This window comes from Nesoenas mayeri, assembly GCF_963082525.1.
Source record: "Nesoenas mayeri genome assembly, chromosome: 7".
Classification (NCBI taxonomy): Eukaryota; Metazoa; Chordata; class Aves; order Columbiformes; family Columbidae; genus Nesoenas; species Nesoenas mayeri.
This window is the reverse complement of record NC_137551.1, coordinates 16,165,454-16,192,752: the sequence shown is the minus strand read 5'-3', so window position 1 is coordinate 16,192,752 and position 27,299 is coordinate 16,165,454. Positions and strand designations below refer to the sequence as shown.

The 27,299-nt window shown below is 35.0% G+C and overlaps 1 protein-coding gene across 1 annotated transcript in view; it reads left to right on the top strand.

Annotated features, from left to right (window-relative positions):
• LRMDA (leucine rich melanocyte differentiation associated) overlaps positions 1-27,299 on the top strand; it is a gene marked incomplete at both ends in the record, with an annotated part of 454,575 nt that overhangs the window by 168,556 nt on the left and 258,720 nt on the right. The window contains 2 exons of the mRNA XM_080348335.1: positions 597-736; positions 10,893-11,019. Coding sequence (XP_080204461.1) covers positions 597-736; positions 10,893-11,019 — 267 coding nt within the window. The remainder of the gene's footprint in view (positions 1-596; positions 737-10,892; positions 11,020-27,299) is intronic.

Sequence of the window (27,299 nt, the reverse complement as noted above, 5' to 3'; positions counted from 1 at the left end):
GAAAAAATGTATGCTTTACTAGACTTTAAAGCTTCATATATAAAAAACTAGTAACACTGAAGTCTGTAATTTGTACTTAGTGAAGCATTAATTCACATATACTAATTGAGTAATTACTGATGTGTTGGTGTGGCACTCAAAGCATTTATATGCTGGGAATGAAACTGGGTTGTTGTGGTTCGACTCTTTTTTTTTTTTGAAACTCATTTTCCAGTGGACTGAATATATTAGTGATGAATGTGCTGTGAAACTGTTTGTTTCCATGCTGGAAAAGTTTCATGGCTCCAGCAATTGCTAGCCATTTTGCCACACAACATCCATCATTTTGTCAAAGTTTTAATGTTTTCTAGTGAACCACCTAGGAAAGAAAGGAGGATAAAAGAATGACAAAACAGCCAAATTCTTTCATTCCATGCCGAAAAAATGACTGAAGTTTATCCCCATTTGCCCTTGGAACAAATAATGTGACGTGTTCTTGAATGCCATAGTAAATTTGATTGTCAGTTAATGAAATGTATGTTTAAATCAACAGTGCTGTAACTCTAAATGTTTTTTTCATTAATGTCATTGAATCCTTAACCCCCAACCTTTGACACATAACGGAATTAGAAAGCCTTTTGGATCATTTGGCTGAAGTTGTGCCCTCACTACAGTATCTCAGTTTGCTTGGAAACGTGGCCTGCCCAAATGAACTGGTCTGCAAAGAAAAGGATGAAGATGACTACCAGAGGTACAGGTTAGTGTTTTCACTTGGAAGTATGATAAGTTATGTCAGTTTTGGTTTATTACTGGTAAAATATTGAACTAAAACCAACTCAGAGTCTCAAAGAAACATCTACACTATTCTGAACACAACGTGGCATATTCTGCCATGAAACACCTGAGAATTTGAGTAACCCCATTTCAATGAGATCACTTTCAGGAACCCTGTTCCAAGAAATATTTCAGTCCTGTACAGCACCTTTTTGAGTTGAGCAGGTGTGCACAGGGTTTTCTGAATGTGAGTACTCATATGTGTCTACTTACAGCCTTTCCTTTTTTTAAGGCCAAGGTAAGGAAACATTTGCATACACTAAGGGTGACAGTCAATTAAAAAAAACCCCAAAAAACTATACTCAGCCACTTGTATTGTCTTCTGTTAACATTTGATTATGGTGATGAGTTTCTTCTACTATAGTTATCAAGGCACTATTAAAGAACACAGAGGAAAGGACTCCTTCTATGTTGTGCTGTTTTACTCAGAGCAGTTAGTGTTTGGATTAAAACAAAACCCCCCCTATATGTCAAACTGATCCAACTGAAATCTTGCTAAAAATTACAGGGGCTATTTTTTTTTTTTTTTTAAATAAAAATACTTGAGGCTGATGATGACTCTGAGTATAGATCTAAAACTTACAGAATGTCTGCTGAAGTGACGTAATTTTCATAACTATAACCTTTAGGCAAGTGGGACATTGATTATTGGGAAAAAAAAAAAAAAAGGTATTGGATTTCTTTTTCCTTGCTCACCTCTGATACAAGATTTCAGTCTTTATGTGCTGGCATTTTTCATATCATCTGAAAAAGGCTGTCTGAGGCAAGTCCGAGCCAAGCAGCACTGGTCACTGTGCTGCTGACCTTGCAGAGCCTGAGCTTCCTTTCTTTTAGCAGGTCACCCACAGATTCAGAGTTATATAATAAAACTCTGATTTTATCTTCATGTAATCCAAACTCTGCTATGAGAGTTATTATAAAACAATATGAACTGATGGAGACTAAAAGCAGGTTTATTGGGAAGTGGAATTAATTTGATACACCAGTTTATTGCTCAGAAATGCTGTTGGTTGAAACAACAGCACAGCTGTCCTGGGTGTGCGTGTACTTTTTTTGTTGTTGTTGTTCCAAATTTTTGGAGAGGATTTGTAGTTTATCATTAGATTAAACACTTTCACCTTCTAACTATTCAACTTTTGAATCCCGCTTAGCTGTAGCATTTTGGTTTTCAGCAAGTAGAGCAACCTAGATTTAATAAAATATTTTCCTTTTGCTTTGACGCTAAAGTGGAAGGTATGCTGACTATTCAGCTTACAAAAGCCTAATAGTGCTGTCTCTATGTAAATTTATGTGACATTTGCACTAGAGAATTGCTTAAAAAATGAATGATATTTCTACAGTTTACTGTTTTTCACTTTAAGTATATTTTCTGACAATATGTCTCCTATTAATCATTTAAGCAAAAGTAGTATGTTAAAGGAGCCGTTCAAAGGCAAGAACCCATGGTTCATTTAGTGCTGTGTGAAAAAATTCTTTATTGATTGACATCCTCTGTGGTTATGTGATGTAATATTTATAATATGTCACACAGCCATACATCAAAACAAGCATATCTGTTGTTTCATTTCAATGCAAAAATGTTGATTTCAGGGAGGTCAAGGTAGTTTTAGGTCATATTGTGGCAAACCACTGTGTCAAAGTGTAAAGTGATTGTATTTATGCATCTGCTGGAAACTGCAACATTGCTCCCATTTTCTTTCCCCACTATTTTTCAAAAACCCTGGGTATTTTTTTCCATATAAACCAGGTTAATGAAAGCTCTTTTAAGAAAGAAGAATGGATTTCTAATTAGTTAAATGATTTATGGTTCTGCTGCTATAATGAAAGCTTCCTGATCCTTTTTCATAATTATTTGTTACATTATATGAAATGTGTTTGCCTGACAACAGTAGCCTCAAAACCCAATAGCATCCATCTATCTATCTGTCTGTCTGACTTTAGGGGAATATATTTACCTACGTGGTGGAACTGATTAAAAGTGCTCTGCTAATTTTACTCTGAATAGCTAGTTCAGAGTTTTGGATACAGATTATGAAGCGTCTTGGACACAACTTTTTTCTTCCTTCCCTCAAACATACAGAACTATCTCACAGATATAACAGCAGCAGGCTCTCCTGAATAAGAAAGTATTTGCATTTTATCAAATGTATTGCTTCACATCTCAAAAACAAACATTTGAAATGGCCAGTTTCAGCATTTTTAAGGGTTTGAAGTAACTTTTTTAAATAAGATTTTTATTTTTTGAGAAACTTTGTCACACAGCATCAAAAGATCACATTTTGGTGAACCTGAATTATGTAAACATTTTGCTTTACCATAGATGTTAACTGGTTTTGTTTTGTTCTGAATAGGAGCTTCTTTTTTTAAATTTTTGCAGTGACCATTGGAACCACAGCTTCATTTTTCATTGAGCTTTAATTTCATTCCTACGGAGTTCAATTAGAGTTCAAGCTATTTAATTCCTCAACCAGAAAGAGAAAGGTGTTGGAAATTAAAGCTTTACTTACTCTTCTTATTCCAACAAACTGAAAAGCTCTGTAAATTTCCAAATATCTCAACCTTAAAGAAGGTGAAAAATCTAATTTTTAAAACCTCAAGGTCCAGTTATTTACTGAGGTATTAGTAACAGAGATAAGAAGTAATACTATATATTTTTAAAATAATAATATTTTTTTCAAAAATACTTCAAAAGTGTATAAAACTATGCATTTTGCAAGAAGTTTCGATCTGATTCCTCAGGCAATCCATTGGTGTATCATTTATACTTATTTCAACACTAAAGCTTTTCCATAGTTTTTGATTAAAAATAAACTTTATACAAGAACATTGTTATGACTTTTTCTCAGAGTCCTTATTTATTTCTAAGAAATACAGTAACATTTAAGTAGGATAATTTTTTAGAAACAGAAAAAAGAAAAACTATTTTTCCCCCATCCCTGTTATTCCTCCTTACCTTTCAAATGTGTAGAACAAACTGATGTCAACATTTCTGTGTTTGTTATTGGAACTTTTGCTTGGACAGGAAAAGAAAATGGGAATTTCCCTTCTGCAGTATTTTTAAAAGGAAACTTGTTTGATTCATGTTAAAAACTGGTGGTTTTTTTTTTTTTCTGTCATTGTAAAATGGCTTTAGTCTATTTCTGTAAAAAGAAAACAAAAATTCCTACAAGTTCTTTTAAATTTATTTTAAAGCTTTCCGTATTTGGCAGGTGATATTTTGTAAAGGGATATTTTGAGGGTAAGGGCAAGAGATAGCACAATATCTAAAATATAATGTTGATAGGAAAGTTTTAAAAGCTTTCTCTCAAACAGGAAGCAAGAAACACAGAAAAATAGCTTGCAAAACAGTGGATCCTCTGAAATAACTTATAATCTCAACTTTGAAGCTTGCGTGAAAGCAAAGGTCATGACCTGGAGATCAAAGTAACAGAAGTCAACACAGTAATTGCTGATTGCTTCTCTTGTACCCACACTTGGTCAGTCCTGTGGGTGTATTGTTTGCAGTGAGAACTTCAAACGTGGTGTTACTGAACTGTGAAAAATCATCTGGGTCAGAATGTATTACAAAGCATTTGCGAGTGCTGCAGGTGACCTCACCTATTTTCATTAAAGTGATATGATTGTGAAGGATGTATGCCATGTGTGAAGGTTTCAGTGCTTGCTCATTCCTCTTTGCTCCTTATTGACATTTCCTGGAATGATGCATTCATTAAGTGCTGTTGACATGGAAACAAGGGCAAGTGGAAACAAATGCTTGAGTTTATTTTAAATTAGCTTAAAAGTACATATGGTAGATATGCTATCTTTAGCAGGGGGAGCAAATGGTGATAACCTTATGAAGTCCTCTTAAGATATAACAGCAAGAAAGGAAGTGCATGTATTTTGTATGGATTAACTTTTCAAGCTAAATCAGCTATTCCCATCCCACGGGTTTGATTCTGTGAAATGCTGGATCCTCTTATAGCATTTTCAGTTTCTTTGCAGTTTTATTTTGTTTTAGTGTTGTGGTTTGTTTTTGGGGTTTTTTTTGGTTTGTTTTTTTTTTTTTGTGAGACAGATCCTACTCATTTATTTTAAATAGTCTTGTTATTGAATTTGGATGGTAATATACATACATAAATACATATTCAAGAAGCAATAGGAGACTAGAAGTCCTCAGTAATGAAAGTAATGCTGATATACTGGGTACTTTTTTGTGGTATGTGTATGCTTTTTATGTTCTTAATGAGATGATTAGGGTATTCTCTTAAATTTGTATCATCTGTGAATCTGTGCTACTTCACTGTTTGCATGAGACCTTGTCATTTCTACAGTATCTGGAAGAAAAAGCCATGTATTTGATAGACGTCAACTAGCCATACAACCTGAGATTAGCCACTGTAAGGATTTATGAGTAAGGACTGTTGTAATGTTTTTCTTCAGACAAATAAATGGAAGTCCATAATACCCCAGTTTGTCCATACTAATGCAGTAAATCAAGACATAACTATAATTATTATTACATGTATAAAGAGATATTTTTCTAGTTTATAGAGTTTACTACATTGAAGTAGAGCAGAGGATGTTAAAGTATTGGGAGGTGGTTTGGATTTGTGAGCACCCTTCAGAATTACTTGGTCATCACCAAGCAGAGCCAAAGTGATGTGATGATCTAACATACCTCGTGCTAACATCATGCCCTCTGTTCTGGAAGATGTTGATTTAAGTTAATGACCTGACTTCCTTAACTCTGGAACTTGAGGAAGTTCTCTTGCAGATAGAAATTCTGCAGCTGGCTGTGTGCTCTTTGGAGAGTAAGGGTAGGGCATTAAACTTTTTGGTGGTGCACAAGAAACAATTACAGGAGATAATCTAATTCAATGTCATAAACATTTTTGTTCAATCCTTCTGATTTTTTTTTCGTGTCTCTTCATTTGAATGCTGATGTAACACTGCCAACTTGAGTTTATTTATAATTTCTAGTTTACAATGATGGAACTGAGAGTATAGTCGACCCTTCAAAGTTTGAAATAGGTATATTATTTTTATGTTGTTCCATGATTGTCAAAGAAAGGAAATATAATAGCACAGAAAACGGAAAAATGAAAGTAAACACTTTCTGAGACAATGTTGAGAGCATGTTGCAGTTATGAAATGAATAGAGCTGGACATTCTTCTGGGCAAATATTTGTCAATTTTTCAGTGCAAGATTAATTTTGTGTTTTAAACTTAGACATTGATGCATATAGTACAGTTTTATATTTCGGGTTTTGTTAATAAAAGTACAGAAGGAAGGACTAGACAGAATCTAGTTCTTATCATAGTCTTTCACTAAAGATTCAGTGCAAGACTTTATTTTCTCTGGAATTCTAACATATGCAAACTTGTTATACTTTTCTTGTAGTAGAAGGGTAAAAAACCCCATAACAAAACAAACATTCTTTCCCCAAGTAATTTATTACCACTTTTAAGATTTTCTTATAGTGTGGCTCACAGGGGATGCTATTATCTTTCAGTATCAGGAAGCCAACCATGTTCTACAACTTGTCTGCTTTTCCAAGGGAGTTAATATATGAATCAAGGCCCTTAGGTGCCATAATATTATGTGATTTTGTGTGTTGTTTTTATGGTGTTCCTAGAAAGTTTCCTAGAACTTTTTGATAATAGTAAGGAGTACTGAAACTCATTAAAACCTAGGAATTTTTTATGCCTGAACCTAAATGGCTACTGAAAAAATAGATCAAAATGAAATTACACTGTAGTTATTTTACAAGGATAAGGAGTTGACGTAAAAGTTATTTACACCTGTGTGTTTTGGATAAGGACGGCCAAATTTCTTGCGTATGTTTAAAATAAGTTTCTTCCTTTCTTCCATGTGATCCTTTGAGGAACACTTCCACATTCTCTTTGAATCTTTTTGCTTCACCTGTGAAAATCTCTCCTAAAATTGTGTGAATCACTGATTTTTCAGGGATGAGGGAATAATCCAAGGTCTATGTGTTAAGCAATGACAGTAGAGAACTAGAAACAGATACTGAACATACCTGCAAGGTATCTGATAGGTCTCAGTGTCCGTGTTTGTAAGGCAGAGTTGAGACAACAAGTCTGTGGTTCTTTGAAGGGTGTAGAGTCAGTCAGTATCAGAGACAGTATTTCTTTATATAAAAACTAGCTGTGTATTGTTTAATATGTAGCAATAGCTGATTTCAAACCTGTCTTTGTTCTGTCCCTTCCTGAACTCCAACACGTTTCTTCAAAGGAAGGCTTTGCCCTGTTGAGCTTTTGCCAATGTCAATGGTAGCTGAATCCCAAACTCACTGCATTCCTCTGCAAATGCCCCCTCAAGTCTGTCCTCCTTTCCCAATATCTTGACAGGTCTGTGTAAAAACTGTTAAAATAGTACTAATCACATGCAACACTTACAAAATTGGTAAATGACGTGTTAATCTTTATTGTCATTTTCACTTAACTGAGACTGAAACAACATGAAATGTGATATTCTCTGGTCTTTTCTCATCTCTGAGTGTTCCTGTTTGTGTGTGAAGGATACCTGTTATTAGCTTGTTTACATGGGATTCTTGCCACTGAGAGTCAAGGCGGGGGCTGATTCTGGACAAATGAAGATGAACCTTTACTTACATAGTTCATTTCCTTAATCTACCATGAGTTAGAAGATCAGTTTACAGGCAGTGATAAACAGATTTCTAAGCACCTTCCTGGTGGCTCTGGGTTGTGGGGTTTTTTTTGTTTGTTTGGTTTGGTTTGTGTTTTTTGTTTGTTTGTTTTTGTTTTTTTCTCTCTCTGGAGCTCACCTGTATCCTCATCACTGAAGATAACCACCTTTTTTACACCACTGCAAAGATGTTAAAACCCAGAAAGAGCAGTCTCAGAGTGCATGGAAGTGTGTGAAGTTTCAAAATGATTAAAAAAATAAAGGTGACAGGGGGAGGAGACCCTGCCCCCCCAGCTTATAACATAAAATAAACCTTTCTAAACCTACAATATAAAGTTTAGATGGATCTTTCTTCATTAAACAGCCTTCTCTTAACTAGTGATTTTACAAGTCTAACACAGGTGCAATGTGTCATGCAATTTATGGATTCTAATACCTGCCATAAAGTATTTTATGTTGGCTGCATTCTGTGTTATTAGTAGCTGTCTCTTTCTGCAGCCATTGGTGTTTGATAATAGTCTTAAAACACCCAAAATTACTTACCTGCAAGCAACATCCCAGATAGTCCCTGTTGACAGTTTGAATAAGTTTAGTGCCCTTTTGTTGTACTTTACCTTCAAAACAAACTGATTGAACCATCAATAGCTCCTGAAAGCTGACAGAGGCATGTCATCTGGTGTAACCCTCTGATGGTAGGTTATCTGTGGGAGTTAACCTCCCTGCATTGTTAACTGAAATGTTTTATGTGCTATGCAACTTTAGGATACTGCTGTGATAACCTTAGTAACTAAGTCATACATCACAGTAAAGAGATTTTGTGCAACAAATAACCCTGGATTAAATTTACAAGGGTTGAATTGATATTGTAAAGTGTTCATTCCAGGGCTTTGGTAATCCTTCCCTGTATTTTTTTTATGGCAAACTTCTGTTAGATTTAGATTGAAGATGCATCTTCATATTTCTAGCTAAAATATATCCAGGAAGATCCATGCTTTTCTTCAGCCATTTACTAAAAAACTGTTGTATTATTTTCATATAATATAGATTATTTTTATCCCATGTTTAGTAACAGGAATATGAATAAATGGGATTGTATTTTGAATCATCTTTTAAAATAATTAATCACTGATATACCTTTATTCTACTGGTAGGATAGGCTTTGTGGTACTTAATTTTTAATATTTGCTCTCCTTAAGGAGTGCAAGTTAAAAACACTCCAACCAACCAATCAACCAACCAACCAATAACAACTTCAAACCTCTGACTTGTGGTGTAGTTTGCCACTCAGTATACAGGGGTAGGGATTTTTTAGTTTTGTTTTTCGAATTGGCAAGGGCTGGTGCTCATTCTATTTTCTGAACTGCAGTCAGGGTGGCTTAAAAATACAAAAACACATTTGTATCAAGGAATGCTATTATAATTTTAAGCTCTTTTGAAATGATTGAGAGACTGACATTAGGGCTGTGATCCAAAGTCAGCAGAGATGACAGTGCTGTCTTAGTCTGTTGTCATTTTTGTTGCAGCCTGCTTTTCAATGGCATATTTCATTCCATCATTAAACATTTGCTGATTTTCTAATACCGATGTTTTCTTCACCTGAATATTCATCTTTTCTCACCCTACACTTAGTGGGTGTCTTTACTTATTTTTAGCTTCACTCTTCTTTACTCTTGACATATTGTTTCCTTCTGTACATGTCTTTATTTGAAAGAATCTGTTGTCATCAGAGTTTTTCTGCCAGTAACACAAGATGGATAGCTTCTCTTCCACTGAAAGATAAGGGCCAGCAAAATGCCAGGGAGGACTGGAAGGGCAGCCAGGAAAGCTGGGAGGAATCTGAGGATGTGTCAGTCTCATAGCTCTGTAGATGTTGTTTCATAAATGGTTTTAAGACAGAACAGAACATGTAAAGTGACTCTTTTTCTTTTCCTAATATCATTGAAAGTCATAGATTGAGGATTCACATTTGAATTATCTGAGTGTTTCAGTACTGAGCATTTTCCATTCACTTGTTAACAATTTATGAAGCTCTTGCCCCAGAGGAAAGGTGTACTTGACGGAAAGGTATTTTGCAGCATTAAATTTTGGTTGGTTGTAGAAAGGGAGTCTTACAGACTTTTTCACATTTGTCTGGTCTTGGAAACAAAATGCTAAGATAACTCTTACCTTTTAAAATAAATTATGTGTGTGCTGTTCTTTTTCAAAATGTTGTGTTATGCAGAGTTTTTTAATACTTTGATTTCTTCCTCCCAGTGCCAGAAGGGATTGGTATGATTAGGAGGCTCTCTGACTGACTGGAGTTTTACACAAAGCAGCTAGACGTGGGGAACATTATCAATCACCTTCCTACCCCCTGCCAGGAAAAGTCTGACACTTCCCTCACTTGCAATTTCTGCCTCACATTTGGTTGACTAAATGTAAATGACACACACTTGAGGTGGTTAGATATTTTGATTTGCCGTGATTGTGTCCCTTTCTTTCTGATGTGCCATGTTCTTTCCCCTTGCAAGCAAGGAGCCAATGGTATTTTTTTTGAGGCTAAAAAGCTGCTGTACTTCGAGTAAAAAGGATAAATAGAGTATAGTACTGATGGATACTAATAAGAACTTTGAATTCTTAAAATAATTTTCATAAAACTGTATGCTTCTGCATTTAATCCTGAGCTGGGATCCATATGCCATGAGGACACCTTGTCTCTCTGGCAGGACCAAATTGGAATTCTCCTTCCAAATGATGCCTGTGTCAAAATCTAGTCTTGGATAGCAGAGACTGGGAATAACTCTCCATGTTTTCTCTTGACAAATTCTCTTTTTTAATATTAAGTGTTTTAAACATTGACATGTGCTCCTTTCAAGACAAAAGATAGTGTTTTAGGATGTATGGTAAAAGACAAATTACAGTCCTTGCTGATTTGCTCTTCACATGTCTCTAATAGTGGTGATCAGTGGGTCTTTAGGAAAATAAAACAAAAATCTGAGGAAGTTGGCAGATGAATGTTTTCTGAGAATTCTATTAGAGAAGATAGCTGGCAGTCGCCCTTGTCTCAGATTGGTTTTCTTCTGCAATATGAGATGGAATCTTTGGAATCACTCAAAAAATCCTTTTTCCAAACTGGCAGTTCCAAACAATTTCCAATTTATTCTATTTCTGGGTATACTTTATACCTCACTAATACCTACAGAGAACAAGCATGCCCGTGGTGATAATTTTCTTGTCCGTTTGATCCACCCAGCATTAAATGTTTATGGGGAGCTTACAAAAAGCTTCATTTGAGAGAGTAAAGTAAGTATTATAACTTTTTACATAAGCTCCATTCATGAAAAAGGTGGAAAGCTGTTTATTGCTGTTATTTTTTTAGTCATTTATTCTGTGAGTAAGTCTTTGTTCATTGTTTGATTTTAACTGTGTGCATTTTGCTATCTGTCAGATATTTTGTCCTGCACAAATTGACAAACCTGAAATTTCTTGATACTCGGAAAGTAACCAGGAGGGAGAGAGAGGAAGCCTTGGTAAGAGGTGCCTTCATGAAAGTGGTTAAGCCGAAGGATGCTAAGGTAGGAGAGTAAATGGAAGAAGTAACAACAATGTGATTCATTAACACTGTTTTAAAATAACTCCAAAATCTTGGCTGTGTCTTTCATTAAAGTAACAGATAAACCTTCTCAAATGAAAGGACTGGTAAACATGAGCAGGTGAGGGACAAAGGCCTTAGTAATTTTTCTGTGGTTTAATATAGAACTTTACTGTTACGTCTGGTTAATGGACTGTGGTTATCTTATCAAATTTCTGGTTTCCAACCTCTGTTTAATCTAACAAAGTAACTCATATGTGTCACTGAGTTTGAAAGAATATTTTTACCCTGTCTAAAGATATGTAGCAACTGTGTGATGTGCTTTTGTGAAAGAATGCAATTTTTCTGACAAGTTGTCCCCCTGCCTTGTATGTTAAACAAAATGTCTATCACAGAGCTCACACCTATGATGTTCATTGGCTTTCAGTGGACCAGCTGATCCTAATTTTGTATGATGTCCCTTGGTGTGGTGTCCTGCTAATAAGTATTGACAACATCAGAGGGACAGTGTAGTAATCTGAGATTTGATACTACTTGCATCAACTCTGCACATATTGCATACTACTGATGCAAACAATCTGTGCATGTGAGTTCTTCTTTTTCCATTGTTGATCAACACACAATAACAGCAGTCTCAGCTTGAGAATGTTTTAATGCTGCAGATCTTTCTTAAAACTCCACTCAAGTTTTCAGTCTACTTGCTTTCTGTTTGCTGTTTTGTTCTCTAAAATTGTACCATCAATAATTTATTGCAGATTTCCAATAATGCTGAATAATAACATAGCAGTTATGGAAATGCACTGTTTGGTAGCATAACAGTGTTGCTAGATAAATGCATTATCACAAGTACAATTGCAGTGCATAACAAATTAATTCAGACTGATTCATTTATAACTACTAAAATGTTAACAGTTCTGATACAAGCATAGCTTTGATATATTGTTTACTCATGCCTTTAGTTATTTCAGCTTTATATATGTAATAAGTGAAATAATTTATTTCTAAGCTGTTGTGGGTATCTTATTCACAGCAAACCATCTTTGCTGAATCTGGCCAAATGCAACAACTGAAACGTGCCAAATATAGCATATATCTGTGTTCTTTTATAATTCTTCTTGTCTAATACCATTTCAGATCTGGTGAAGTGTTATTTTAATTTTATTAGCAATTATAATTTTTCATTTAAAGGTCTGCTTTTTGAATTTTAACCGACTTAATAGGGTAAAAGAAGAAAACCTGTCTGTTTATTAAATTTGAAGTTCCTTTTCTGGATGAAACCTCTTTTAAAGTCAATAGCTAGAGGTAAATTACTTCACAAATGTAGGGATAGCATCTTTATCTTTTCTATCTGTAATTGAGCCTTTTGTATAGTTTTGAATTATTTACCCACTAAGTCTTGGGATAAAACATACATTTATTTCAGCAAATTTGCAGAAGGCTCAAATTTACTGTTGTTATTGCCATACTAAAGGGTTTTTTTTCTTTGTAAATGGCTTGGTACAAATTGCTGATGGTAAAATTGTAAATGCTTTTCATGGCATGAATTAATGCTTCTTAAGGTGTGACAAAATTACCCTCATCATGCAATATTATATACATATTACAGAATTGGCTAATTTAAAATAAATATTAAATTGGATGCAGAACAGATATTATATATCTCTTAAAATGGTTTTGAATTTGTGCTTGTTTCCAAGGATATTGTTGCACATAGTACAAAAGCATGCAAACTATTTTTGTCTGAGAACACTCATAGAGTCCTCTCTGCATATGTTTTAAGCTACAGATATATATGTATAAGGCTATTTATAGCTATACTTGAAGACCATAACAAGCAACATTCCTGTATATATCACAAAAATGGTGTGCACAATAACTGTACTTTCAAATTCTATCATATGTTATACCTTGAATACATAATGTTTTTTCATTCTTCAACCTTCAGGTTACCTGAATCTTGTGCTTTCTGTCTGTTCATCAGTTCCTCTCCCCTATAGTAGTTAAGATTTTTTGCCAGCTTCAGATAAATTTAACAGATAGTTGTAATATATTCAAAGCTTTCTGAAACTAATTAGAGGAGGATACACCTTGATGCAAACTAAGAGGAAGGCGGTGGAACATCCAGTATTGGTCATCAACTCCTTAAGAAGTTGACCTAGTGATACAAGACCCTGCTGACCATGAACTTCCTAAGAATTTCCACACCCCCTCCCCAAGGCAGTAGCTGCTGTGTCAGCCTGTGCTTGACAGGAATGGAGTTGAAAGGATTAGGATTTATGTTGGTGGATGCTACATGGAAATGTTGTTCTGCCAAATGTAGTAACAACAGTGAGCCCATCAGACTTGCTTCTTCTGAAAAAAAAAAAAAAATTCCTAAGTTAGGTGTTTTGTTTTTTTTTTTTTTCCTCCCATTATGATAAGCTGGAGATGGTATGGCTTATTCAGCATAAAAAGCAGACTGATGATCTAAAGAGGCTGTGATGTGGGGAGTTGTTTTCATTTTAGTCTTGACATGAAATACTTGGGAGAGCAAAATTTCCCACCAAGAAAAAAATACACAAAATGAGAATAAAAACAGGGAATTTCCATCTGACTAGCTTGTGTATACTCAAATTTAACAGTATCTAGCAATCACCAGTCGTCACTAAGCCATAAATATTTTATTTTGTATAAATTCTTTTACTTTCTTTTTTACTTTTTTTTTTTTTTATTTTAACAGAACACTGCAGTTTCTTGTGCTTTGCTTCATTTCATCCTTTGTTTAAAATACATCTCTTTGTGATATGAGTGTCTTACGGAAAGATGCAGTCATTTATTAGAAAACAGTTTAATGTTACAATGCAGTGTTCCATCTCACTATGTAAGGGAGCTAAACTTCATTATTCTGTGATGTTTATGTTTTCTTTTGTCAAAATATTGAACATTGTATCATGCCTGATTTTAATAAAGATTGGGCAAGCCTGGCTGGATAAGAGGCATTGAGCCAGATGAGGAAGCTTTGTTTAATGACCAAACCATGACCTTGTGTCACTGGCATAAGTGTAGATCAAAGTGGAAGATGCCTGTCCAGTGTGAAGTGTGTTTCTAGGCATGACAGCACTTCACATCAGAAAGACAGCTGAAGAATATGACAGTCAAAATTGCTTAATTATGTCCCAGCTTTGTAATTATTCATCCCTGCTTCTACAAAGAGTATAGTTGTCATTTCTTGACATAATTATTTAAAACTGTACCCTTCTTTGGTTTATAGGTATATGAATTGTACTTCCAGCTGTTTAAAAGTTAGAGATGCAAAACAGAATGTGATTTGATAATACATTTTAAGACCCCATATTTTTACGTTGGATATGATTTAAATAAACAAAATGAAATTGTGATGTATCAAACCACATTATAATTTCATATTTTAAAGGTATATATAAATGATCATCTAATCTAGATGATTAAGTGTATATAGAACTATTATGTCTGAAGCTTGTTGCTATGAATTGATACACACTGTTGTAGGTCTCTTTAAATATAAATTTAATTGCATAATGCTGGGTCAAAGCACTTGTTTTTATAAAATACATCTATTTCCCAGTATTTTGCAACCCCTCTGCCCAACAACTATTTTTTAGCTAACTGCATTTTTAAGGTTAACATTTTAATCAATTTTACTTATAGTGTCAAAAGCAAGCAGCATGTATTTCGTCACGTGTAAGAGTCTCGCAGCTTATAAGACAAAATCATCAGTGGGTATCCATAAGTATACTTCCAAGTAAGTGATGTATTATTATGTGGAGTTTTTCTGCTTTCTTGCAACTTTATCAGGAGCATCTTGTCCACTGGGTATAAAGGAAATTGTACAACAACAAAAGATGGCAGTATAGGTGTTTTTGAATGTTTTTCCACCTCAGATGTATTGTTTTCATCCCATTATAATTATGAAACCTGACATAGCATTTCTTTAAAGAACAAAGATGGAGACACTTAAACAGAAAGGCAAGTCTAATATAATATCTGTGTTTCTTGTAATGAGTTTATGTTATTCTTGTTCACACTGTTACTCGGAGGGTAGAGGGAGACTATTTTGTTATGATAGGAAGAGTAAATATTTAGGCAGTATAGCTTAAAAAATAAGGTGAGCTAAAATCTATAGGGTTGCTTTCAGATGACAGTCGTATTCTTGTGTTTAAGCTCATAGGAAAAGCTCTTATCAAACTGACTAATGCTGATACATGCATTTTCAAATTATCTTAAAATCAGATGAGGCATTAGAATTGAGCAGTACTTGCTAGAACTAAGTTCAATAATTTAAAAATTTTCGTTTAAAAAATCCCGTTATCTCAAAAAAAATGCTGTCATCCAAAACAAATGTAAGAAAACATACCTATATATAATTTTTATGAAATAATTGTGTGTGAATAACATTTGCATCTTTTCTTTCTAAACTGGTGGATTTTGCTTATTTTCTAAAAATGGGGCATGGAATCTTGAGCTAAGCCTTTCCTTGGCCTGCAGGGGAATAGTTATGATGATTGATGTGGCAGAATAAGAAAAAACAATACACAATAACATTGTGAAATTTCAACATTAACAAGTGATCAAGGCTTTGGAGACCTTCGATTTTTCTTTCCGTTTTCCAATTCCTTATGGTATACTGATCCATATTTTCTTATTTTTTCTAAATTAATTTGGAAATTTAGATTCTTGTATGTTTGTGTTACCCAATTAGTAGGAAAAAAAGACCAGAAGAATCCTTGAAACATCAAATAGTGTTTTCTACCTTTCTGTCTCTGAGAATATCTGTATGTCCCCTTGATAGTCAGACTGCAATAAGATCTGCCTGTTTTGTATGTGGATGTGTGTGTGATCTCACCACAAATCACAGTGAATCCAGAAATGGAATTTGGGCTGTGATATCCAGAAATTCAAGAATGCTTTGTTCAGAAGAATTTTAAAAGGCCACTAAAGCAGCTGTCAATTTTTATAGCAACAAAAAAAATCAATCCAAAATATGGAAATGTCTAGATTCAGTGTTGAGAGAGAAAATCTGCTATCACACCTCATTGTACTTGTACGATAAATTAGTGATATGAGATTTTTAAAAATGGGAAATTGGAATATTGTAGCTGTGCAAGTGATAAGGGGCTTAAGAGTGTGACTGAAAAGTTAGAAACTCAACTAATAAGCAGAAAGCTGATGGTTCATCAAGTGGCTAATGAAGTTCTATAGAAGACACCTGTGATACTGTGGAGAATATATGCAACTGCAAACATACAGTTACAGTATATAAAGATACAGGTCAACAAGCAGTGTTACTCTAGTTTGGGTGTTGCCTAATATGTAAGCTTTAGATGAAATAATTCAGTAATTAGTAATATGTGATGGCTTCCTTTCCTTTTCCTTTGATTATATATAAAATTAAATATGCTTCTGAAGGGGAGCCATAGACTTGATTGTTTGGTTCAAGTCATTGTGCAATAGATCTCACTGTCTTGGCATATGATCAGTAGCAGGCCAGTGTTGCACTTGCTAAGTAGCATATTGTCCTAGTGAAGAAACCTAGCAATAAAATTGATCTGGCTGTGAATTTGTGCATCATGTGAGGAATCTCTTGCTCATGGAAAAGGTGGAATTAGTAACAGGATCTGGAGCAGTCTGCTGAGGCCAGTCAGTCAAGAGTTGCCTTCAAAGTGCCTGCAAGAGCAGCCGCATTGAAGCAAACTGAAAGGCAGGCTGGATAAAAGGCAGCCAACAGAGGAAAGAGAAGGGACAGTATCCTAAGAGGAATCAAAGACAGTTGCGATAGTTCCCCTGTTGAACATGGGAATCTGAGCTACACAAAGCTTGGAAGGTAAGAAGCTCACATGCAATAGTTGAATCTGCAAGATAAGACATTTAAAATAAGTTGATTTGGGCTTTTTTGATGGTTTTTTTTTTGTGTCTTCATGTATGACAGGTCACATGTTTAGAGAGAAAGAACTTTGGTTAGTAAATGAGAGAAAAACCATAAGTTTAAACAGTGGGGACTAAGCTGCAAACTGAAATAGCAAAGGGCTGTGTTCTCTTTCTTAGTCTGCTGTAGTTCCAGCTGTCAAAAAGGAAGAATACACACATGTGGGTCATATGAGTGTTAGTGTAGGGGGAAAGACTGTTCATTGTTTGTTCTTGTGGTGATAGTTCTTGAAGAAGTGAAATATATTTAGTTATTTGGGAAGGAATTATGTGGACTGCATTTCAGTATTCAATTGCTATTGAAGATGCAGAATGAAAATGGTGATGTCTCTCTCCTAAAACTATTCCTTTAAAAAAAAAGTGTATAATTGTCATAAAGCCAGTGTCCATTCAGCCATTAATGATCCCAATGCACTTTTCACATAGGAAGGGGTCTTACTCCTGAAGCCCTGGCCTGATTCCAATTCAGGTAATTACATTCTGCCTCCATGGATTTCTCCGCAGTCTCAATTTACTAAGGCATTCTTCTCCACCTTCTGCCCTGAACTGTTATGTAGTGTTGCAGTGTGCTAGTTAACCAGCTGCTACTTTGCACCTGAAGGATGTCTGTCTTTCAGTAGTAGTGAGCAAATTGATCCCTTTGTAAGACTTATTTAATATTTGTAAGCACTTGGAGGTTCTTTGATGAATGGCAATAGGTACTGTATATCATTAACACATCAATTTAATTGAAGAAGTTGGCATGACAACTTGTTTATTACTGCTGCTTGCTTCCCCACCCCCTCTTCTATTTGTGAGTTTATAACTGTGGAAACTTCAATTATTAGATTCTGCAAGCATATGGTCTGGCTTTTGTCTTGTGGTCAGCCTATTCAGTCTACTTAACAATATGTCATTCAGTAAAATGTAATACTGTAATATCAGACAATAGGGCAAAAATCATGACTGGTTTAAATTCCCAATGGATCAATATTGCTAGAATTTTATCCTATAAGGGGTTTTTTTGTTATTCTTTTGGAAATGGAAACACTGCTACTGTACAAGCAGAGCTCACCGCACTCTTTTGTAGTTCCTCTATTCAGAAAAACTGATGCAATGGATCTCATTATTGGATGACACCACTGTTAAGCATAGTAGTTCATATATTGCATTTGATTAAAAAAAATTGCATTTAATATGGCAGTGGCACAACTCTGGGCTAGCTTATGTCTATTTTTTTTCCTGTAGGTAATTTTTTTTCATTTTTTTTTTCTCTTTTTTCTCTTTCATTCTTTCATCCTTTTTTTTTTTTTTTTTTTTTTTTTTTTTTAATTTTTCCTTTTGTTTCATTTCCCTGGACTTTTAGGCAATATATGCCTCATGTACTCTCACTTACATTGATCAGTCATTCACATTGAAATAGTAGTAGTCTTAAGTGTGATGGTTAGAATATATAATCGTACCCATGAAACAAAGGTCCAATTATAAAATATTCGTGGTTTGTGTGTGTGAGTTTGTTTGTGTGGGTTTTTTGTTTGTTTGTTTGTTTGTTTCTGAAAGCTTCTTGTCACAGATTTTGGAGAGAAAAATATCAGTGGCAAACTACTAGTACCAAAGGTTCCACTTGTAGTTTTGTAAAAGTGAACCACATGGCTCAAAAGTTGGAAAGAACTGTTATGGCTGAGTTTATATTTATTGCTTGTTTTGACTGTGATTGGATTGGATGCCATAAAATTTTCCCAGCAATCTATGCAGTGTATATGTAGGCTCTGTTAAGACCTGACTTCACTGTTTCATTGACTAATCAAAAGGTCACCAGCTGTTAGAGGTAAACATGGTCACATAACTGATATTTTGAAGAAGGAAAAGAAAAAGCTAAAGGTTTATAAAGTTTTAGATAATATTTGCTTAGTTGAACATCCATTAAATGAATAATTGTAAGTCACATGATATAGATTATTAGAGTTGTCATTAAATCTTTGTGTACTCTTCTGCTTTTCAGTAGTTTCTTCTCTTGTTGGTAAATCTGAGTATCTAAATTACTGAACACTTCCCCCAGTGTTTACAGGGTAATTTTTCTGTATTTCATGGTACTTTTCTATTTCTCTGCTGTAAATTTCCTCTTTAATTCCTTCTGACTTCTTCCCTTCTCCCTTGATTCTTAGGGAGCATGGAAGCTGGACAGGAAGTATTTATTCGGACCATTTTACCAGATCTTTGTGATTCCGATGGCTGTATACTTTTTTCTTCTTTTCTTCCTTGAAGTACTGCTTTCCCTCATTAATGTAAATCTTCCAGGAAACTTTCTGTTATGATACAGTTGACAACTTTGTGGTAGTAAAGTTTCTGTATCCAGACCAAAGAAGTAAATGAACAAATAATAGACGGAGTGCCTTCCACATCTCATTCTCTGCAAATTCTTATTCGTCTAGTATCCTTTGGGTTTGCTTACCGTTAACTGAATGGTTCTGGTTGCAGAATGACATTCTTAATGATGTCTGTGATAACACTGTATTCCCTGATTCTACAGAAGTGGAATTTGTCTTCCATGTGTGTTATTTTGACATCGGTGAGATTGTCACCAAAAAGAACAGTCTATAGTGATCTGCAGGTTACAAGGTCAGGTGTGAAGACCTAAATTATATTGGGGGATAAAGGACCATGTCTTCATAATATAAAATGTGGTGCAAGCACATCATATAGCATCTTGTTGTGGATTGAATGCTAGATTTTTTTCACTGCTGCCATTGTCAAATTAGATGGATGAAATGCGAGGACAGAAACAAAAGGGGAGACAAAATGAACGTACCTGGTATTGGCTAATATTTTAATCACTTTGGAAACAATGCAAGTGCCTACAAGTGGCAGTCCAGTGCCATTTCAGATATGCTAAAGTATACAGCACATGCCTGTAGGGGTGGCAGGTAAGTATCTATGGGAGATGTAAGCTTTTCTGGAGCCACCATGGGAGGCTGGGCCCAGAATACTGTAGGATGGCTGAAACAGCAGTAGGAGTGAATTCAGTCTTGAATTCAGTCTTTCCTGTTGTGCTAAAAGAGAGACTGTGTGCTGCAAAATATTGACAGGTCGAGAACACCAGAGCATTAGAATAATAATAATAATCCTTCCCTGCACTAGCATCAGCCACAGTGTGGTCTAAGAGGCACATAGAGCTGGTAGTGATGAGATCACCTCCAAAAGCTCAAGCATATCAGTCATTTGCTCTTTATTAATGCCTAGGAACTTGACCAATTTGTAGCTGGTTTCTGAGTTATTGCAGGAAAAAGAATCATTTATTTTCAGAGAAGAACTAATATTTCTTCCCTTGTCTCCACCCTTAGCAGAAATGTATAGGCCAAAGGGATTTTTTGTAAGAAATCCTGAACTTTTTTGCCTAATTAGTTTCTAAAACTGCTCCCTTTGTCAAAGAAAAAGGATGCAGCACACTTTCATCTGGTCCCTTAAAATCATATTGAACTTAGAGACTCTGGTTCCGGTTCCTGAATGTTAGTTGAAGTTGATGCTAACCTCATCATGTTTAAAATACAGGGAGAATAATTTTATTGAATTCTGTGCCCGGTTGCAGAACACTGTGCTAATTATAGCTTGGCCTAATAAGGCTGGTCATTGAAAATCTTACCAAGTTTGGAACACAGCAACAGATTTTCAGTTGATTTCAGGAGAAGTGGAATAGTCTTTATACAAATACAGTTTCCACACTTGGGATCTTTATTGATCTAGGTGAAAGCCATACCCAAACTTATCCTTATCCAAGCACCCTTTAAAACTTTAAATCTTCAACTAAAATCACATTGTGATTTCTCTGAACTTTGAATTTTCTTTTTTTTCTTTCTAAAATTTTTCCTGTCCACTTTACAGACCAATGTTTTAAATCTCTTGAAAACCTCAATTGAAGAACATTTTGCCCATCTTACAGATGATGGAGCTAACAGAAACAATTTAAGATTTGGTGACTTTGGTAATGCATCCTTGTTTCAGGGGAAAATGAGGGGTTCATCGTGTGGATAAAAAGCTTAAAAACAGTTGCGACTAAGGACTGATATTCTGTTTGAAGAAACTGGTGAGTGTATAAAGCTTTTGTAGTAAATTGTTGTCCTAATTGATCTTCGTTATCCACAGCATCCAAGGATAAATTGTTCATAGGAAAACATACAAATTGTAACTAGGTCTCCTGTTAGAAGCTTTGATAAATAAAGAAAACTTTATTTGTGTTTCAAAAATGGCATTGCTTTGACTCTTGTTCTGTGAATGATCTTTTTTGGAGCTCAGGTTTCTTGGGACTTTAGCAGGCAGAGGATCTGTCCTTAAGTTACATGGATTTAATTTTTAAGTGAATTTAAGGTATACTTCAGTTCTAATGTATCAAATATCATTATATCAAGTCACCTAATAAATGCATGTGTGTTGTCCCACTGATGATTCATTTCTCATTCAACCTTGGTGGGGCTTGAAAACCTTAGGCATTCTTTCTTGTAAAATAACCTGTGGGATATTTGCTTAATGATTAAATTACAATTGCCTTTGTGTTTCTGATTTATGAGCTTGAAGCAGAAGGAGATGAAGTTTTTTCTTACGTCAATACAGCCAGCTATCCTGCGTGTCTTTCTCTGGCAAGTTTCATTAAGAAATGTATTATTTGAGTTAAAATAAGAAGTAAATTCAGGATTGAGAAATTAACACTTTTTTTGCTTCTTCCCACATTGTAAGACTAAATATACAACTTTGTTCACGTAACGGTTACAAACAGTTCACTGTGTAGGCCAAATGCTCTCTAATGCAGTAAAATTAAGAAATAATATGCTTTGAAAGTGATTTATGAGTGTGGTTAAACTGCCAGATTTACAAAGAAATAGTTCAGATCTTGGGAAGCCTCAGGAGTCACGTCAAAAATGAATTTGACTGTGATTTAAACTGCTACTTTTCTTACATGACATTTAATATGTGTACTTTGGAGGCCCATATGTCTTTAATAAAATAGCATTAAGTTTTAAATATGATATGAATGCAGTCAGTTTCTAAATTCATAACCTTTTCCACAACTCCAAAATGCTAACCAATAAGGGAGTCATACATGCAATAAAACATAAACCTTAGAAAAAAGTTTTTTATTAGAATGGTTAGACAGTTGGCAGCTGTGTTGTAATGTAATAAATATATGCAGCCAATGTAGGTTTATCAGCCTTTGTTTACACTGTAAGCAATTGGGACCAGACAACTAATTAGAACTTAGGACCAAAGGTCATGAAAAGTGTATTTTGTCCAGTGAATGTGTACTTGCTTAGGTGAACCATATAATGTTAAGAAAAGTAATTTATTAAATAAGAAACTCTATAGTATGCTTCCCAGTTGAATTTGTCTGAGAATATAATGTTTATTAGAGAGTCATATACTTTAGGACTGTTGTGAAGTACTAAGTAATTCAGAAATTACAAAAATATATACACAGTTTTCAAAGGATTTCAATGTTTAACGAATGGTGGCCAAGAGAGTTCAGTGTTTCGTGAAAGGAGAAATATGGGAGTTTGGTCTCATGATGAAGTTTATACTTAATAATAAAAGAACGTTAGCATATTTTGAGGTATATTTCTTTGCAATGTGAAATATTTTATTAATGTTATTAAAATAATATATTTTAAGATTACTTTCTGAAACAGAAGCTAGTCCACAGCAAAACCAGCTTTCTAGATAGCTTGAGCTTTTCTTCAGAACAACAAATTGTAGTTTGCTTGCTGAGCTACCCATTTTATTCAACACGCATGTAACAGTAGTGATCACATATTGTAGGTAGTCTGACATTCTAATGAAAGCTATGGAAATGTTGTGGGAGTTGGAAAAAGACAGATTTTCTGTGTACTCTTAAGGTGGGGGGGAGGGAGGAAATAAAAACTTGATTGCAGTATGCTTTTTCCTCCAAAATGCTTTCAGTTATTTGATTTCTAGTTAGTGTGGTTCTAGAAAAATGGTAAAAAGTATATTAAAAAAGTCTGCTTTGAAATGTATTACAAGGCATATATTCAAATGCTAATCTGTAGTCCTCCAGAATTATGGGTCCCCTAGAGCATCCAGAAAATTATTAACAGCATGTAATCCAGCTCAGTGTGAATGCATCTTTACTCTGTTAGCCAAATCTTTACATAATACAAATTATTCTACCTATAAAAGCACAAATATGTTATTGTTCTCAACAGGCAATTTAATGCAGCTATAGGGAGGAGAATAAGAGAAAAGAAGATTACAAGCTGGCTGATCATGCTTTTATTTCTCTTAAATCTCTCAGCTTTTCTCCGTGGTTGTACTTGTTTAAAGATTGTACACAACTGTGCTGTCTCTATGATTTGCAAAGTAAATCAGCCTAAATATGAAGTTTCAATGGATGTAGTTTTTAGGGGATTTGATACATTTATCACAAATATACATTTTACCCCAGAAGCAATACTGAACCTGTAATCTTTTTTTTTTTTTTTTTTTTTTAAATAATTCTTTTGAAGACTTAAGTGTTGCTGTAGAAGGCTCATTTATTTTTGCCACCCAGTTGTGCAGCTTTAGCTGCAGAAGAGCTATTAAAGTTAATTATTTTTTGGAGGGTTTTATCAAAAAGACTATTAGTGTGAATACATACAGCAAGTATGTGAATGAGGAAGAAAAATGTTTTATTGAAATAATACACAACTATCTCTAGTCGTGCTGTGGTAGCAAGATCCTCCTCCAATGGTATTATGTGAATGTGACCTGTAATTCTTGTAAGCAAGGAAGTGGATCCACTCTAGCATAAGTGTGTGGACTGTGGTCATCTTTTATTGCATTCTGCTGTTTTTTTCCCCTGCTATTATCTTGCCTCCAGACTGCAGCTTGTGATTCTCACTGTGAAGTTTTGCATCTATATGAAAATAACAGTTCTGCTCTTTGTATCACTTTTGGTATTATATTTTCCCCTAAGCATGTGTTATCGTGGTGTATGGGTACTACTTAATCACTAATGATTGCAAATATAAAATGTTTAGATATGAGTAAGCAGTCACTGTATTGTTATTATTAGTTGCTGACAGAAAATGTGAACTAAATGTTTGTTTTAAAGTTAAAGGTGGAGGTACTAACACCAGAAAAGTAGTCTCTCTAGGAAAAAGAACAGTGTAATAGAAGCTATGAGTGTTCCTTTTCTAGCTGTTCTTGTCAAGCCCATTGAACATGAAGTAGAAGAAACTGTACATAGTTCTGTGGAAAAGTGACATTCCTGAGTTTGAAACAGGATGTCACTTAAATGTTTTGCAGTTAGCTACAGGTCAAGTCCATTGGATTGTTGAACATAAAACATTGTGTTGCTGGGTCTTAGATCTGTTCTTGGAGATTTCGCTCACTTTGCATGCACTTTGGCTGGAGTTTTGTGGCTTTGTTTCTTATTGCATATTGTTCCAGAGATGTCTAACAGGCCACAATATTAATCCATTGCCTCAGGTCTGGTGAACTTTATAACTATGTTGCTTTTGTATATTGTCCCCCCAGCCTTTTCCCTTCCTCTTATGTGATGATTTTTCATATCTTTATGGTCTGAATAAGACTCTACAGTGCTACTTACTTCTAAATAATCAGTCAAAGATGTGTGCAGTTTTGAAAGATGAAATGCTATAACAGGACTAGGCAAAAGCACTGTATCTGTGGCATAAAATTCTTCTTTCATATGAAGAAAACCTTTGAATTTGCTTTTACTCCTGTTGAGTAGACTCTGAAGGAGTAGTCTGCTGTGTCAATGTGAGCAGTGGAAACAAACGTAGACCTGCGCCGTGTCAAGCGGTCTTTCCAAAGCAGAAGCCATTAAAATGTCTGCACATGTGATTCTAGTTTCAAAACAATGAAACAATTACTTTTTAAATATAAAGAAATATTGCATTGGCAAGATTTTCAGCAGCAGTTCTACAGGTAATTTACTGATAGCAGTGATTTGGATTTTATTGTTTATCTTTGATAGGGGAGAAAGCTTACAAGGTGAGAAAATAATTCAGATTGTGAATAGAAAAATGTCTTTAAATTGAGTTCATGTACCGGGCCAGAATGGTGTGTGGTTTTTCAGTAAAGGATACACCTAACTTTCTGGGAAGCATTGCTGCCAGGCCACTGATAGTTGCAAAGGAAAGAAAAAAAATAATAAAAAGGTTTTTATTTTCCTGATTTATTTTTGAACATGAAACTAGAGATATTATTTTTCATGGCAACTTCTTCATTTCAAGGCAGCAGCAGCATGGCTTTTGGGTCTTTTTCTCTCCCCATATGTTTACCAGTTTCTCTGGAGAGAACTTCTGAAGAAATGTTGTTTATGTGAAGTGCTCTTTCCCCATCCCGCTCTGCTCCACCTCCCCCCAAGCCAAAATGAATAGATATGTTGTTGGTAGAGAACTTACTTGGTTTGTCCTCTTGAGGTCATATTTTGGCAAGTGGGAAGTCTATTTTTTGATTTGATAAACCCCTAGTGGAATATGGTTTGGCTTGTAAAAACTACTTTATACAGAGCCAATGGTTATCTTGTCCTTCACAGCCTGGTCCTCTACCTTCTGCCCAGAATGCAGGGAAAACCAACAATCACTGGCTGAGGTAGTGTCATAGTAGGACTACTAAAAATTTATGGAGCTCTCATTAAATCTAAAATGTACTAATTCAAGCCCTATAAATCTTGTGTAATACTGGTACAGTGAAGTTAACATGAGGGTTGCTGTGGTCTGGGAGAACAAGGCACATGCCTAATTTTGCAGTTTTTGCAGTTTTACGGCTTGGAAGCAATGACATTGTAATCTAGACTATCTGGTGATCCCAAAGAAAGTTCATGGAAGTTAATTTCAAGTTTATTTACAGTCAGGGGATATTGAGATGTTGTATGTAGATAGACCAGCTATTGCAAATTTGAAAAACCAGGTATCTTTTTTGGCTTATATATGGAGAAAGTGTTCAACTGAAGATTTTGCCTTTACTATAGTTAATGGAGGATGAGGGTAGTTTCTTCCAACCCCTGTATTGATACTAATGATGAAAACACTGCATTATCAGGTCTAGTGCTTAGCTGGATACATTATGTGTCTGTTCTATGTGGCAGAAAATGTTATTCTTTCATATGCTCTCTTAAAGACATAGATTAATGAAATACTAATATGCCATGTAAGTTGAAATTGGTAGCTATTTGATCTCAAGATGGAGAAGAGCTAAAATTGCTGGTGTATCATTTTCTCATCTATAATATTGGTGTGGTGGGATAGTTTTAACTGGTAGAAACTTGCTGTAGTGGATATAAAAATAATCATGTATTTATCCTGTGGCTGAACTTCTGAGCCCACGCTGAAAGGCCACCCATTTGTATTAGTAGTAAAATCCTATCTGTAGTGCAGTGTCTAGAAACAATCTGCATTATCAGTGGAGACAGGATTTCATGCTTTCTCTTCTGCACTGTTCATAGAAATCCTTACTTTTCTGATGTATTTTGTATTGGAGAAGACTTTTTTTTTTTTTTTTTTTAAGGGAGAATGGAATGTGTGTTTGACTTTTATGTAGACTTTCAGTGCTGGTTCTTCACCACTCAGAAACAGGTCAGAAATATAGCATAATCACTTTTTCCTTTGTTAGGGGTGTAAAAAAGCTGTCTATCATGAACAGCAGATGGGCCAAGTAAAAAGAAAATCTTATAAGGAAACCTCCAAGTGTAAGATATCACTATTAGAAGGCTGGTAGCATTGCTCTGATGCAAATCTTGTGTGCAGATTCAGACACATGTTTGTGAGCTATTACCAACTCTCCAGGATTTAAGAGGGGGTTTTTTTTTTGAGGTCTAAGGGCTTCATTGTCTTTACAAAATCCCTTCTTTCTCCAGATTCTGACTATGTTGAGAAGTCTTTTAAAGCCCTGTATAAGGTCTGCTCTTCATATGAAATCTTTATAAATATTTATACAGTGCTACTGAGAAAGAGTCAATCCATTAGAATACTTTAAGCTAAGATTAGCACTCATGAAGCCCATTTAACCAGATATGAGTTTATTTAATAACATTAAAAAGATAGTAAAAGAGCGCTTCTTTATCTCAGATAATGGTAAGATCCATGAGATATGTTTATTAATGTCTAACTATCAAATTATTCTTGCCTCAGAATTCATGGAAGTAGGAGACTAATTGCCTATTTGATTTGAGGCAGATTAGCATGTTTGTTAATGTCGAAGCTGCTTCTTGTGTGTGCAAGCCCTTGACGAGGTCATCAACAGCCAGCTCTGCTTTCTTGACTCCCATACGTAATGGAGCAATGCTGGTCTGAGATTGTATGGCAGCTAATGCTGGTTTTTCTTTTTCCTTCT